The sequence below is a fragment of the Neovison vison genome, chromosome 4, assembly GCF_020171115.1.
Source record: "Neovison vison isolate M4711 chromosome 4, ASM_NN_V1, whole genome shotgun sequence".
NCBI lineage: Eukaryota > Metazoa > Chordata > Mammalia > Carnivora > Mustelidae > Neogale > Neogale vison.
The window spans coordinates 144,937,627-144,953,977 of NC_058094.1; the positions used below are offsets into that span (position 1 = coordinate 144,937,627).

General features: G+C 40.4%; 1 protein-coding gene across 3 annotated transcripts in view; it reads left to right on the forward strand.

The window, feature by feature from the left end:
• The window catches only part of RELN (reelin), a 511,932-nt gene that overhangs the window by 298,894 nt on the left and 196,687 nt on the right, over nt 1–16,351 (forward strand). For all 3 annotated transcript variants that reach the window (XM_044245854.1, XM_044245853.1, XM_044245852.1), the window contains exon 11: nt 14,121–14,266. In XM_044245854.1, coding sequence (XP_044101789.1) covers nt 14,121–14,266 — 146 coding nt within the window. The remainder of the gene's footprint in view (nt 1–14,120; nt 14,267–16,351) is intronic.

The window sequence follows — 16,351 nt, forward strand, 5'->3', positions numbered from 1 at the left end:
CATGATGATCATCCTCATCTCCTGCTCCACTCTGCTTCAGCCTCACACACACAACACAGAATTTCACACTCCTACACTTTAGAAAGGCCTTTCCACCTTCTTTTTTCTCAGCCTAGTAATTCCCCAGCCTCCTTCAGGACCTAGTTCCGAAGTCACTGTCTGTGTGAACTTGGTGCATGGTTCATGTCTCCCTCCTCTCTGTGTGGGTGTAACTATGGGGTTGAACAAGCAGGAATTGGGGTTGGAGACTGGCTGTGGAAAACAGGTCTCTTTGTCCCCCCCCCCCCCCAGTGACCACTCGGGCTCAGTCTGAGAGCTTCTTCATTTCTGTCCTCTTTGCAGGTCCCAAGACCAACAAGAGACCAAATAAGTCATCTGATCACTTTAGTCTCTCAGACAGTCTCAGTTCAATAACAGATATGATTGGTTCACCGTAATCACCTAAGCTCCGATCTTCATCCATAGCTTCTCTCCTCCTCCAGCTTAGGTCTGCTGCATGGCGGGGCGGTGGTCAGCTCCTTCTCCTTCCTCACCATCCCATACATGTCAGCCCCTGAGCCCTCCAGGACTGCATGTGGGGGAAGAGAAAGAAGCAGGAGGCAGGTATTGTTAGAAGCTGGAATTACTGATGCCTTGGCCTGGCAAGCCGTCACAGGTGTGACTCTCTCTTCAGGATACCTTTGGGCTCTTTGCTGCTCTCCCGGCTCCTCACTAATGCTTGGGATCTCTCACCTGCTGTTCTTTGATGCATCTCTCATGACTGCTTCCTCTTCCAGCCATGGGGCCTCGGGTTAGTGATTATAACCTATTTCCACTGAGGGCTTCTTGCCCCTCCCGGGAGGCATTTGGGGTAGGATCGTAGGCAAAGTAGGCTGTTTCTTGTGTCCATGCACCCAAGCATACTCTCTAGTAAACATTCACCTTGCGTCCATGATTGGGGGAAAAGTAGTTACTTCTAAGCACAGCCCTCTTCTTATGTAGCTGTCCTCCAGGCAGGTCCAGGCACAAGTCCAAGCACATTCAGCATATCATCCAAGTACTGTCCTTGAATTCCAGTGCTCCAGGCTTGAGGAGAGAAGAGGACCTTCCTCCCCTGCTGTGGTCACGGGTTGGACACATAATTCACCACCAGCCTTCTCTAAAGAAACCATTTCTCTGCTGCCCAGCTTCCTACTCACACCAACTTTGAGTTTGTATCCCAGCAGTGTGACTGAGTAACTAAGCCCTTTTTTACCTCTTTCACGTGGTCCTTGTAGTTGGTCTGCCCCACTCTCACCTTAGAATGTGGAGTAGTTCGTGTATTCTCTTACCGGGACATATACCTCTATGAGAGCACTTACAACCTTGCTTTCCATTTACATGTCCCTCTCCCTGGTAAGAAGTTCATCTTCGTAAGCTCGGACACTATGTCAGCTCTTTGAATCTCCAGTGTTGGGATGTGATGGATTTTTGTTAGGTGTTAACGGAATGAATGAAAAAGTGGAAAAAATAACCAGAGGATCTAGTTTATGACAGAGGAAGATGCATTTCATATTCAATGATGACTTGAAGGGAGCTGAAAATACTGTGAATGAAACTGAAGATAGTAAAACTCTGAAGAAAATGGGTTTAACTACATCAGTTCAAATCTTGGCTTTACCATTTATTAGCCATGTGGTTTGGGGCAACTTAGTAAATCTCTTGGGTCCTCAGTATCTTCATCTGTAATGGGGATAATAACAGTATCCACCCAAGCTGTGATAATTAAATAAGAAAATACATATAAAACCCTTACAACAGTCCCCAGCACCTAGAAAGAGTTTAATAAATATGTGTCCTCTTTATTGAAACTTTGAGAATAGGCTCCAAAAAGAAGTGAACATAGAGGAAAATGTGTGGAAAGTGAAGGATTGAGCTAACAACTCAGATTACGAGGTGGGGGGAAATGGGATAGAAAAATACAGACCTCACAAATTATATCGTTCCTTTTTTTTTTTTTTAAGATTTATTTATTTATTTATTTGACAGACAGAGATCACAAGTAGGCAGAGAGGCAGTTAGAGAGAGAGAGGAGGAGGAAGCAAGCCCCCTGCAGAGTAGAGATCCCAATGCGAGGCTCCATCCCAGGACCCTGGGATCATGACCTAAGCAGCAGGCAGAGGCTTTAACCCACTGAGCCATCCAGGCGCCCCAAATTATGTCATTCTTATACATCATTGAAGTAATGTCAGAATCAAATGCATTAAAATGATTAGGTCAGACACAGTGTTGCCCGTACATGTAACCTTTGGCAATCAAAATAAGAAGTAGTTTCCACTGAAATTAAGTTTCAATGCCCACTTATGTAATCAGAATTGTAATGGTTTCTATTATTAACAACAAAAGATTTTCTTAAATGCTCCTGTTCATAAAACAAGGGAATAGAAAGGAGTGAGTATGTAAACTGCCTAGCTGATGACCTTGAAAATAGTGTTTGAGGGTATCGGGTCAGATAGGAAAGATGAAAATGATTCACATTCCCAGTGCATATTTCTCCTTGTCTTCTTTAGATTTTTTGCTTCAGTTTCTTTGGGAATATTCATTTGGGAATACTCATTTCATCTGAGCCTGTTCTTATTTATCTCAAGTAGGGCAGAATGATATAAGACCAAATAGAGTAATTAACTTAAGGAGTTTATGTGATCTGGAGAATTGCAATTATAGGTCACCGGTTTAAATCTGCCCTGGGTTGGTAGAAGGCCATTACCATCTGTTGGCTCTTGGGTAATTAGCATAAAATAGATGTATAACAGTATTGGCTTTAAATACCGAATCTGGCCTTACGTTTGTTGTACTTTTTGATTTGGGGTTGGTAAGCTTCAAGAGGTTATGGGATTCATCTGTTCTTCCTATGTTTCTCCTCTGTTCTCTTTACAAGTGCATGGCCTTGCCTGACTCGTATTCCAATGTTTTTCCAGAAAACTTGTCCATGTGGAAGAAAAGGCACACTACATTCTTATGCTTCTAACTACCATCATGATGGTAATTTATTTCCCACAAATCCCTAAGCAGCCCTTTGTTCATGACCAAGTAGGTGGGGTTCTAAATGCCAATAAATACAGTGCTTCAAGTTGAAAAGCCCCCCAGAGCACCACTCTCATTAGCAGGACCCCAGAGGAAGCAGATTGTGGCCTCACAAGGCAAGCGACTGATACCTACTCAGTATTGAATCACCTACCTTAATTACTGGTTAAGAGGATTCTGGCTTTGTTTCCAGAATACCGCGTCCCTTTTTAACTTTTGTATATGATTTCTAGAAGAATCAAGAATTATTTGTGTCCGTTGTTCCTATTCAAAAGACACGGAGTGTCCTCTGCCGGTTCATCTGCAGTTGCTAGAAGAGCTCAGGGTGCCCACAGCGGCCATCCCCCAGCCTGCGGGCACACGTCTCCCGGTCAGGTGCTGCGGGTCTTTGTGTCACATTCGAAAGTGCGAGGCACATTTGTCCTGTCTAAAGTGGGGCAACAGTTCATCTTGGGGCAACTTCTGGTGCTCCAACTCTGTGACAGTGGTCTTGGTTTTGCCATCAAGCTTTATGGGAAATGAATCAACTTTCTAGCCCTTTCCAGTTAAGACTTAGAGTATCGAGGGGCGCCCGTGTGGCTCAGTCATTAAACGGCTGCCTTCAGCTCAGGTCATGATCCCAGGGTCCTGGGATCGAATCCTGTATCAGGCTCCCTGCTCAGCAGAAAGCCTGCCTCTCCCTCTCCTACTCCCCCTGCTTGTATTCCCTCTCTTGCTGTGTCTTTCTCTATCAAATAAATAAATAAATAAAATCTTAAAAAAAAAAAAAAAAGACTTAGAATATCGAGGATCACCATTTCACCTTGGGTAGGAGTCTCATATCCAGGAATGATACTTGCACTAATGTGGGTGCTAAGCAATAATAAAAATAGTGACCCTATGGTGATAAGCAGTAGTGACAATGACAATAGGAAGAGTAGTCGTGATGGCATCTCATGAAGGCTTCGTACGTGCCCGCACCAGGAGGAAGGCTCTATCATCCAAGTTTTGTTTCTCTAGTCGGTAAACACTGGGTGTCCGTAACTGGAGGCTTAGTGCTCCATTTTCCTAAGTCACTCTTGAAACATCTGGACAATTCCATCAAAGCTATCTCTTTCCAGCTCCTCAAACATACAGCCCGCAATCTGACCACATCCTTCATTTCAAGGTCAAAGACAGCTACTAACTGTAAGTTCGTGGAGGGCCAGCCTGGAGCTCCTTCAGCTAGCCGCCTGCTGTCCGTAACTCACTGTCAAAGAGAAAAGCCACAAAGATCAGTGAGGCACTCACAGGAGAACCCAGGGGCGGAGGATGAGGAAAGAGCTGTGAACAAGTATTTGGGTTTTGTTGTTGTTTTTTCTGTTTTCCTCACCTTTTCATAGTACCCATGAAACAGAGTTTCCAAATGGATCAATATGTCACAGAGGCGACTCTTGGTCAAGCACGTGCTTCATTTTGTTTGTTTACTCTCGTCTTTGGTGGCAGCCAAATTTGTATTTTGAAAGCATGAATCATTCGTGACTCTTAGGTATCTGTGTGTGTGTGTGTGTGAGAGAGAGAGAGAGAGAGAGAGCGCATGTGTTTTGCTCAGTCACCATTAATAAATGTTTATACCCGCTCAGCCAGCCTGGTTACATCCGGCTTGCAAAGGCATAAATCACTGGCTTCTGTCGACTCTGGAATTGACCCGCAGATTAAATGCAGATCACTGTGAGATAGGTGCCGTTCCGCATATTTTTTATTGTTAAGAACTCTTCCCGCTCTGATTGCTAGGCCTGCACCTGCTAATCTTTCTCTCTTTATTACCTGAGTTCATTGCGTAGCTAGCAAAGAATTCCAGATTACTCCTTCTACACATTTATGTCAACTTGGGTTGAGAAGTAAATCAGTGCTAGACGTCACAGATTCTGTGAGGAAGGTTTGTCCTTTAGCATAGGCTGTGATCTGATCACATGTATTTAAAAGAAATTTCTTTTAAAAGTGATTTATTAGGTTTTTCCAGTGTAGTCCAGGGATTCGGAGTAATTAAGTATACAGAATTTAGAAGGGTCATACGTTAATCTTTTCTCTGTTACTGCTTCCTCTTTATTACATTTACTGTTGATAAATATGCAGTAATAATGACAATTTTCCTATTTAACAAACACCAAAGGCCCTAATGAAGACAACAGCCATTAGGTAAATCAACAACCCATTAAGGGGGAGCATTAAGTCAGAACAGGAGAGTCTATTAATTTTCTTATAGCTCGTGTACGTTAAGCATTTGCCAAATTCATTGTCCCAGTGGACGCTAGGCATGTCTCCAGTCCTGAATAAGAATTGGAGCTTTCATTCTGGGATTCTGCTGTCACCTGTCTAGTACTTTTGTCATGAACTGTGGAACTATTAATGCAGAATAAAAGGTGATTATGTCCAAATTAAGAAAATGTGTAAATTAATTTGTCTGAAAATTCGAAGTCTTCATGCAGGTTGAGGCTAGTGAGGAAAACCCAAGATGAATGGTGAAAGGGGGGATCACACTCAAAGCAGAGCTCACTTTTAAACGTGCCTTTTGGGGGACGTAATCCCCTAGCAGATGAGGACCTGCCTACTATAATGCCCAACTTGTCTTCCAGAAATCAAGCACCCCAGACGATCCAGTCAATGATTTTATGATATTTTTCACAGTATCAGGACAAACAGGAGTAAATCAAATACATTTCCAGAAACGTGCTTTGCAAATCGCTGTACTGGAAACTATCTGGTGTGTAACTTGAGGGATTTGAGTCCCGGCTTTCTAATGAGGATAAACCTGAACTCAGTAAGACTTGTGGCTAGTCCATGTTCCCATGTCTTTTTCCATTAAGAATCGGAATGTTAGCTATGATCTCTCTGGCCGGGTTCCAGCCTGGTTAATTGCATGCTGTCTACCTAAATTCCCTTTGCTTGGGATGTTCTTCACTTTGGATTGCATTGCTCTTATTGTCATGTTTCCCCCAAGAGGTGAGTGCATGATATCGTAGAATGAGCCAGAATATAATTTGTCAAGCTAATAAGAGTACTTTGGGGATGAAGGGTTAAACATAAGTAGTGTGCTTTTCACAATTTCCCTCCGATGCTGCCTATTTGTACAGTAATTAATGGGGAATAACATTAGTGAAATATGGAATTGGGCCAAATCACCATGACAAGGATGGCAATAACACAGAATCAAATAATTATGGTAAATTCTACTGGAAGTAACTCGTCAAACAAACCCCCAGAACCTCCCTGACTGATGCACCCTTTTTTGTTTAGTTTTGATCTGAAGCTGCCGCATTTAATCACTAATTAGCGCCATGTTCCATGAGATTTATTTTACTTTATATGAACATCAGAAACCTAACATTTTTCATCATTTCTGTGCCTAGTATAGGACATAGCATGGTAACCTGCCTAGTGACACTCACTGAGGAAGGTTTGTTAAGCAAATGAATGAAGTAAAGTTTGTTAAGCGAATGAATGAAGATGGAGGCAATGAACATTTATTGATTTCTTGAGATACCCCAGTCTTTAGGAGGCATGTCACCAACAGTATCTCATCTAATCCTCAAAACTACTCCCATTTCACAGATGAAAAGACAGAGGCTCAGAGAGGCCAGTGGCTTCTCCAAGATCAAACAGTTTTGACTTGTGTTTTACTAGAAAGTCAGCCCTTTCGTTCCTCAGTCTCTTGTAGCCTCCCACATCGTACCTGGCATCCTCAGCCTTAATTTGAGAAGGCAAGTCCAAAAACCTCAGACCCTGTGAAAGTCAAGTTGATCTCCAAAGACAAGGTTAACAACCGCCCTATGGAATTTTACATTGTTATTCTTACTCTCATTACTCCAATTCAAATTTGTCACTGTTGCCACTTTGGAGTTGTCATAACTGTTGCCAAGTAATTATACACTTGTCACAAAATATACCATAAATCGAAACTTTATGAATCTTGGTACAAAGTGGTTCAAATGCAAATGCTTAATGAATCCAGAAAATAATGAGAAAATCTATTCTTTAAGCTCCCTAAAATTCACTCACCATGGCTGAGTCTATTGTGTTGACTAGAGAAAATGCACTTCAGCCCTCCTGCACCTGGACTGTGTTCATAGCCAAGTTTTCCGTTTTTTAACTGGCATTAAATTGCCTAGAAATTGAATGTGTGGAAAATGGCAGAAATTCATTTTTCCTCATGAGAGAAATCATTCTCTTCCTATTTTGATTTTTTTTTTTTTAAATATAGCATGAAAGGCTGATTCTTAAAGACCATTGACCCGGGATGTAGGAAATACGTATTTCTATATGATGATAGCTCTAGCTTAGAGAAAGGCTTAGGAAACACAGCAATATGTAGGCTGTAAGTCAGTCAATTTCCAGTCACTCAATCACACATCCCAGTGTAATCCAGAAGCTCCTCTACCAACTTATTTTATTTTCATCCAGATATTGGCTAATTTATGACTCTGCCAACAATGCCATTTTAATTAATTTTATTCATCTTATTTCTCTTTCCTCTGCTCCTCATATCTCATCTATTTGCCTTGCCTAGATTTTAATTAAAAAAGCTCTCCTCTCTAAGGAGCAATCTGAAGTGGCAAAAATAATCACTTAAAATATTACAGTCATTAAAACATTGGCTGTGGTGGAGGCCATGCATTTTCAATTTTCCTACAAATGATGTTTTAGATTCCTTTTAAAGTGCACTTTGTATCTGAATTGTCTGCCACCAGCCAGCTTGGCTATCAAAAATGGTCTTCCAGCTGGGTGGGCTGAGTGACAACTCCTTAATGGAGGAAATGGATGGCTCTCTGCTCATGTGGAGGGGAAGGCATACTAGGCAGATTTCATTCCATCTGCCACCAGCTCTCTGCAAGCTGGCATTGCCCAAATGCCCAATATACTCATTCCAACAAAAAAGATAGCGTCAAAAAAATAAATTGTAAGGCTACAGATGCCTGAAAGAAGCATCAGGGCCATTAGACCCCAGGGAGATAATATTAAGAGGTGCCTCAGTGTTCGTCTTTGATGAAAACCTAATTAAACTATGGTGGGGGCAATCGTGAGTACTTTTACAAGTACAGAGGTGAAGTCATTAACATTTGCAGAGGATAAAGAGAGCAACCTTAGAAAAATGCTATCCTGAATTGTGGCCAAGGACTTGTTATATTGAGGAATTTGCACTGATGTTTCCTGTTGATGGTTTTCTGAATGGCAAATTCTTGTCACTTAGCTACACTGTGTTCTGCTTTTCAAGTAGAGGAAACCCGTTGAGCTGCAAAGTAGGAAAATATTTTCGATTGACAAATAGGAACAAATAAGGACTATATTTAAGGGATTTTTGAAAATTGGCGAACTCTGGTGCCTGGAACTATGAAGTATATGTCATTGATCAGTGCTAAAATAGTGACACAAAGTAAAAATAATTACAATTTTTACAATAATTACAATTAATGCACATTGGGAGGGCTAGAAATAGAAATAGTTAGAGCCATCTTCAGAATTTATACCATTATTTTGCCCCAGATACATGTTTACTTACCTGATATGTATTCACCATGAGTCCGTCAAAAGCTGTAACTCAGGAAACCAAATTTTATGATCATTTGCTCAAAAAAAAAACCTTGATGAATTCTTAGTATGCTCAAAATACTCCTGAATTCCAAAATATTCCTATTTTTATCATGTCAAGAGCTCATGTATCTCACAAAGTTAGACATATAACTGTCTTACAAACTTGTTTAGATTTTAATTGTTATAACGTAGAAACGACATGAGTTTGAATAGATGCTAAACAAAAACAGCTGGGTATTAAAATCACTGAGAGCAGTTTTCTGAAATTCTTCTCATACTCTCAGTGCACATTTCTCTTGGATTTTAACATAGTATACTGATACTACACAATGCAAGTTCATCTGTTAAAAAAAAAAAAGTGGCAACGACATCTTGCATTATTAAGTTTTCCTGTCCTCAGAGGATTTTTGGTAATCTGCCAAAATTTGGAGGGCCTTTAAAGTTCTAATTGATGCTTCTATCTGCCCTAAATGTGAATGAATGTTTGCAGTATTTTTACCATATGGCTATCGTGGGACATATTCTTTTACATTTTACTAAAGGTCTGAAGTTGACCTGAAGCATTTGAATGACTATTTTAATGAGAAACACAATTAAAAATGGGTTTACATATGTTTCCATCTCTCTTTCCCCTACTTCTAAGAGTATGGACCATAACCGCTTATTTTTGGAAAAACTATCCAGAAAAAAAAAAAAAGATTATTGTACAGCACACAGACGTTTCAGAAACACACCTCCACAGGTCATACTACTTCTGCTTCTAACAGCACCCCAGGGAACAGATATTATTGACATCATTCAATAGCCTGAGAAACTGAGGCCTATAAGGGTTAACTGACCTATGCAAAAGCATGTAGCTATTAAGTAGAGCAAACGCATTGAAACAGGCTTCTGATTCCAATCCTCAGACTCCTTGAGGATGGGAAGCAACTGATTCTTCATTTCTTGTCATCTTGATTGGTTTTGGTTTCTAGGATTTTGTTCTTTTCCAACCTTCATCTCCTCAGTTCACGTAAGTACTGAATTAAATTAATGGAGGTCGATTTTTCGACCTCTGGGCACAGGTTCCCATCCAGAGGCAGAAATGAAGGTCGATTTTTCAGGGTTCAGGTTCCCATCCAGAAGCAGAAATGTACCATCAAACAAGCTGATTCTATCTCAGTCCAAATGCATTCAGGCAGAAGTTCTGAGTTGGGGACACCTGGGTGCCTCAGTCAGTGAAGGCTCTGCCTTCATCAGGTCATGATCCCTGAGTGCTGGGATCGAGCCCCACATCAAGCTCCCTGCTTGGTGGGGAGTCTGCTTCTCCCTCTCCCCAACGCTGCCGCTCTGCCTACTTGTGCTCTCTGTCTCTCTGTCAAATAAATAAATATTTTTTAATTAAAAAAAAAAAAAAAAGAAGAAGAAGTTCTGAGTTCAGAGAGCATCTGAGAAACCAGGCCATCCTAAGGTTTTGAACCCCTGTGACAAATTGTAATATAGAATTCACAGGGAATTCTAACTTGCCTTGTGATTGATTTAGGGATCCTCAGAATGGGAGCCCTCAACAGTCCCCCTACCTTTCCCTGGATTCTTTTTTTTTTTTTCTTTTTTCAAGATTTTATTTATTTATTTGACACAGAGAGAGATCACAAGTAGGCAGAGAGGCTGGCAGCAAGAGAGGGGGAAGCAGGCTCTCTGCTGAGCAGAGAGCCCGATGCAGGGCTCGATCCCAGGACCCTGAGATCACAACCTGAGCTGAAGGCAGAGGCTTAACCCTCTGAGCCACCAGGCACCCCCTTTCCCAGGATTCTTAAATACAAGGCCTATATATAGTCAGCCTCTCAGGAGGCCTCTTCTTGCTCAGATGACTCAGGAATACACCAGTTTCCCACACACTATCCCCTGCTCTATCATCCCAATATGACCCTGCTGGTTCATATTACCAACTACACACCTTGAAAACACTGGGCTCTACTCCGAATGGCAGAGTCAGAAGTTGTCTCCCGATCTGTTAGCATGGTGGGGAGTCAGGCAGCCATCCGTTGCTGTGAGTGTTCTGTGGGTCCCGCCGCCCCACTGCCCAGAAAATGGCAGCCCCATCTCGCTCAGAGAGAGGGGAGGTCAAGCTTCTTCCAGCCCAGCTGTGGCTGCTGACTTTGCATATGTCACATATGGTACTGCATTGCAGCATTAAGACTATGAAGAAGATCGGGCTCTCTGCTCAGCAGGGAGCCTGCTTCCCTCTCTCTCTCTCTCTGCCTGCCTCTCTGCCTACTTGTGATTTCTCTCTGTCAAATAAATAAATAAAATCTTTAAAAAAAAAAAAAGACTATGAAGAAGAAAACCCTCCAAGAGCAGTACTTCTTCCCCTCCACACCCAGAAGACTTTGGGCTTATTTGGAAAGGGAGAAGAGAGCCAACTTTGAATCTTCCCTTCAGCCCGACAGACAGGATTAGGATATTTGCTGGGGAAAGACCAGCATTGATTGTTCTAAACCACTGCCCCCTCTGTTTGAATTTAGATTTGGCATTATTCTTCTTTCACTACAAACTGTTAAAGAACAACTCCTTCCCTATAGAAATAATAAAACTATGCCCCAAACAATATCATTATCTCTTTCATGGAAACTTACCAAAGATAGATCCCTACTAGTTTTTAGATCCTATTATGTTAGCATGAAAATTGGATGACATTCAGTTGAGTGGTAATAGTTTTTCAGTTTGCTTTATTTACCCTTGATATGGTAAATATTACTTGTTTCATATGCTAGTTCTCTGTAGTCATAGTGTCAAAAATGTATATTTGGTAGATAATTTTCAATAATTATACAATTACAAGTGATCTATTCAGCTACCAAATGTATTTGGTAATAGCAAAATAACAAAAAGATCCTTTAAAATTATTTCTGTTTTGGGGTGCCTGGGTGGCTCAGTGGGTTAAAGCCTCTGCCTTTGGCTTAGGTCATGATCCCAGGGTCCTGAGATTGAGCCCCGCATCGGGCTCTCTGCTCGGCGGGGAGCCTGCTTCCTCCTCTCTCTCTCTGCCTACTTCTCTGCCTACTTGTGACCTCTGTCTGTCAAATAAATAAATAAAATCTTTTAAAAAATTTTTCTATTTGTCTAAAACACCAACTGATTTTAATTTTTGGAAATCAGTTTAACAATATTCAGTTAAACAGTATCTAGTTGTATAATGGCTTTTTTAACATAAATCTTCCATCTCAACTAAATAAAAATATATATAAAAATCTTAATAATATAAAATTTGGAGAGTGGCAAAACACTCATTTATAACACAGTCTTAAAATATTAACAAGCAATCCTGAGGCAAATGAAACCAAAATTGAATTAATTAAGTTGGTGTTTAGCCAGAAATGACCAAGTTAAGTGAGTCACTCTTTTTATTATATAAATATGCCCTTTTAAATTGTAATTAAATTGTTCTGTTTTCACACAAAAAGATATTTTGTGTATGGTTTTTCCTTAGACAATGACTAAATGTGTCATCTACACTGATATCAGTGTTCTTATATAATCCCAGATACACATAGGCTATAGTTGATCAAGATTCCTGAATGCAAAGATAATTGTAAAAAAAAAAAATTACTTAGAGTGTGGTGGGTTTATTCGGAAAGTAATCCTTGTTATTTTGTTAGCATTTGTAGTCTTTACAGGATAATAGCAGTGGACCCTTGGGTTTGTCACCTTTTGACAGTTTCTACAGTCAAAAAAACGGAGCCCTAGTTTTGATCTTTTTCTGTGGGTTTAGGATCACATAAAATGAGTTCAGTTTAGCTTCTGTGAATAATCTGTATTCACTGTGAAGAAGATTCTCGGGCAGGTGATGCATGCTTCGTGCTACAATATTATCTAAGATGATGACGGGCTCTGTTGGTGTGTCTTATGTGTTAGCGCTGTGAAATGATTCCAAGATCATATGCTCTGACTCTTGAACTTTTGGGAGCTTCTAGAAGCAATATTTGCTGTTTCAAAATGGTATTCTGTTACCTCCTTCAACTTATTTTATCAGCCTTAACCAATTTAATTGTCATAAAACATTTCTTTGCATACATCACTCCCTTATTTTAGGACACCACTGCCAACAGGATATTGTAGAGATCCCTAAGATTACTAAAGATTTTTTTATTGTCAGCCTCCAGTCAAATTCTCAAAATCATGCCTATTGATTATCTTTGTTGTTCATTCATATTTTTCATTCAACTTGGATCTTTATCCATCCTTTAAAACATGTTAAAGACCTATTTGCCCATGAAACCTATACACTGACCAGCCCTGGACAGTGATTCTTACCTTTTCTCACTCATTAGCACTTACTGTCTGTTGCCTAGTGTTGCAACCTATCTTTGATATCTCTTAATGAGACTGGGATTCTTTTGAGAGCAAAGATTATGTATTGTTGTACTTCGTTATAAACCCCTCCCTCCACTACCTTCCTAAATGCCTTCTACATAATAAGTTCTCTGTAAAAGAAAAATTGATTACTTGAAAAGGTAGAGCCATCTAATTGACTCATTCATTCATTCATTCACTATTGAATTACTCAACAAATTGTTTTTTAAATTTCTACTATAAGCCAAAGATTGTATACACAGCAGGAACAAAATGGACACGACCCCAGCGCTACAGAACTTCTAGTCACTGGGTGTGATATTTTCTGTCCAATTATTTTTCTTCATTTCTATTTCATATTAAGAATATATAACACTGAAAGGATATTTGTTCTTTGTTTTATTAGTATTTCTGTATATATGACTTACTACCAAAAATATATTTTCAAAAAAGTAAATACTCACTTTACTCAGCTCCAAAGTTTGAACTTTTTTCTGAATTTAAGCTGAAAGAATAGAGGTTAAAAAAAAAAAGCATTACAAGAAACTCTTTTTCTCTATTCTTTGTAAACCTTGTGCTTTTGGGGAGAATAACAAAGATTGTAATTTCCCAGCTCTTCACTGGGCGCATCACGCACTCCTGGGGTCTTGCCAGAAACTTCTATTCCAAAGGTAGCTGAGAATATACGATTATATCAGGGATTACTTTGACCTTTTCTATATTCCATGTTTTGATTAGCTGGCTCTTCGACTCCCAACCCACTTACAGACAAATTGTGAAAGGTTTGAATGGCAAACCAGAAATACATAGAATATTGAAAAGGTCAGTGAGATTTAGCCCCATAAGCACAGTATTGAAAATATATGACAAGTCATTATCACACTTAATTCCCGACAAGGACTGGGTGAAGATGGGAAGTTATTCCAATTAAAATATTCTTGTTTCACACCAAAGGCTGAAGTGCCAAAGCTCAGATGGCCTCTTGACTCCTTTTTGGGGGATAACTTAATAAGTTTGAAAGAAACTTAATTGAATTAAACAAGACACAAAGAGAAGTAACAAGCTCTTCTGATCTGACTACCCATCATAAAGGGAATAATATCGTTGACTTTTCTAAAAACTCTAATTATACATGAGTAAGACAGACACAGCTACAAAACCAATTCAACAGCCACCCCATGCTCTCTTTTCATCTACAGCATAGCTGTCAATCAGATGGGAACTCCATTTATTTCCATGGAAATGAAGGCAGTGAGTTCAATTTTGCCACCACCCGGGATATAGATCTTTCTACAGAGGATATTCAAGAGCAGTGGTCAGAAGAATTTGAAAGCCAGCCTACAGGGTGAGTAATTACTATCCCATGCTGTGGATAGCACTCATATTAATCCACTGGACATATTTTAAATGCATATTATTAAATAGCAAAAGCATAGTTAAATCCATATTGATTGTTATTTTAGAAGATTCATTGATTTATTTGAGAGAGAAAGCAGGAGGAGGAGGGGCAGAGAGAGAGAGAGAATCTGAAGCAGACTCCATGCTGAGTGAAGAGCCCAACATGGGGCTCCATCTCCTGACCATGAGATCTCAACCTGAGCCAAAATCAAGAGACAGGTGCTTAGCTGACTGGACCATCCAGGTGCCCCAAAGCCAATTGTTCTTATAGACAGGACAAATGGTTAGACTTGCCCTAAACATTCTTTATTAAATAATCAGCTACTTTTGGGGCACCTGGCTGGCTCAGTCATTGGACATCTGTCTTTGGCTCAGGTCATGATCCCAGGGTCCTGGGATCGAGCCACGTGGGGCTCTCTACTCAGCAGGGAATCTGCTTTCCCTCTCCCAGTCCCCCTGCTTGTGCTCCCTCTCTTTCTGTGTCTGTCTCTGTCAAATAAATAAATAAAATCTTTTTAAAAATAACCAACTACTTTAATGTATATTAAAAAATTTATAATTGCAAGTACCTTTTAACTACAGTTGAAGCACTTTTAGTTCAGCTTTGTTGATTCAGGTTTTACTGGGGAAAAGTTCTTTTTCAATGTGTTTGGAACACAAAATCTTTCCACTACTCTTATATTGAGACTTTCAGTCATCTTCCTGGGGCCTGAGATTTATAGACAGAGATCTGGCCAGCAGCCTGAGCTGCCGCCGCTGCTGTGACCTTTTGCTGCTACATCAGGGTGTTTCACTTGTTGAAAGCTAGATTTCTGTTGTGGCTGACAGAGCCCTGCCTCAAGGAAGTCCAGCCTGTGGGGCAGGTCAGGTTACACCTCTGAAGAAGGCTGACACTCTGAGGGACCTCATTCCTTCAGAGCCTAGCAGTGATGCTCAAGCCCTTCAGTCCATAAAGTTCTTCTCCTTGGAAGTTCCCAACACCCCGGCAGTTCCATGTCCAGTGTGACCCGGGTGTCTCCTTGAGGGACCAGCAACTACTGCTCCTCTGTTCCATCTCCAGGATTTTCTCAAGAGTTAGGCTGCTTTCCTTCATAACCCCTACACTACACAGGACTCACTCCACTCCCCTTACAAACCAGTGGGCTTTGATGGGGTCCAGAATTTTGACAGTGCACGCAAGGCTTCTTTACCTACCTTGTGGAGATAAATAACCTTCACCAGTGGATCAGTTCTCACTTTCTGATTCCTGATACAGAAGACCAATTCAAACCCCTTTCCTGGTTATGGAGCCTGACTGCCTATGAGAGAGTCCCAAATCTGAAAGCACAAGAGATCTGTTGACCTCCACTCCTTCATCTCTCCAAGCTAATACCATCCACGTGGAAGTGATGAGCCATCCTCTTCAGTGAGACCCACATCCCCTGGGATGCAGATGATTTCATGATACCCAGCCCCCATCCCACTAAAGCAAAGAGAAAAACACAAATTTAACTCCAGGAGGACAACTCTCTTACCCACCTAAATCCCTGCCTATCCATCTCTTTTCTCAAAGACTTCAATGTTACTATTCCTATTCTTTTGGGGAGAGAGAAAATTTATTTTTAATTATGGCTTTCATATCTACCTATTCCCTGTCGCACAATGCTTTCTTTTTCTTTTCTTTTCTTTTCTTTTTTTTTTCCAGCTTGTTGTATCATCAAAGCTTGTCTATAAAAGAACCAAAGAAAAGCTTCTTTGGATGGATTAATGGTCCATCCAGCAATCTGCTAGTAACATTAGTGAAGATTTAGTATAAACAAACAGAAAACCATGAGTTAAGCTTAGAAAGGAATTGATTTTATATTAGAAGAAACTGAACATATCTTAGAAAATTAGTGTACTAGTCCAGAGATATAGCTTGCAAAAAATTATTTCTGTTAACAGAGGAGGCATTTTCATAGAGCACTAATGTTATGAGAGAATTTGTGGTAAACTAAATTATTCACACACACACCCCAAAACAAAGAGGGAACTATTAGTATTCCTGAAAAAA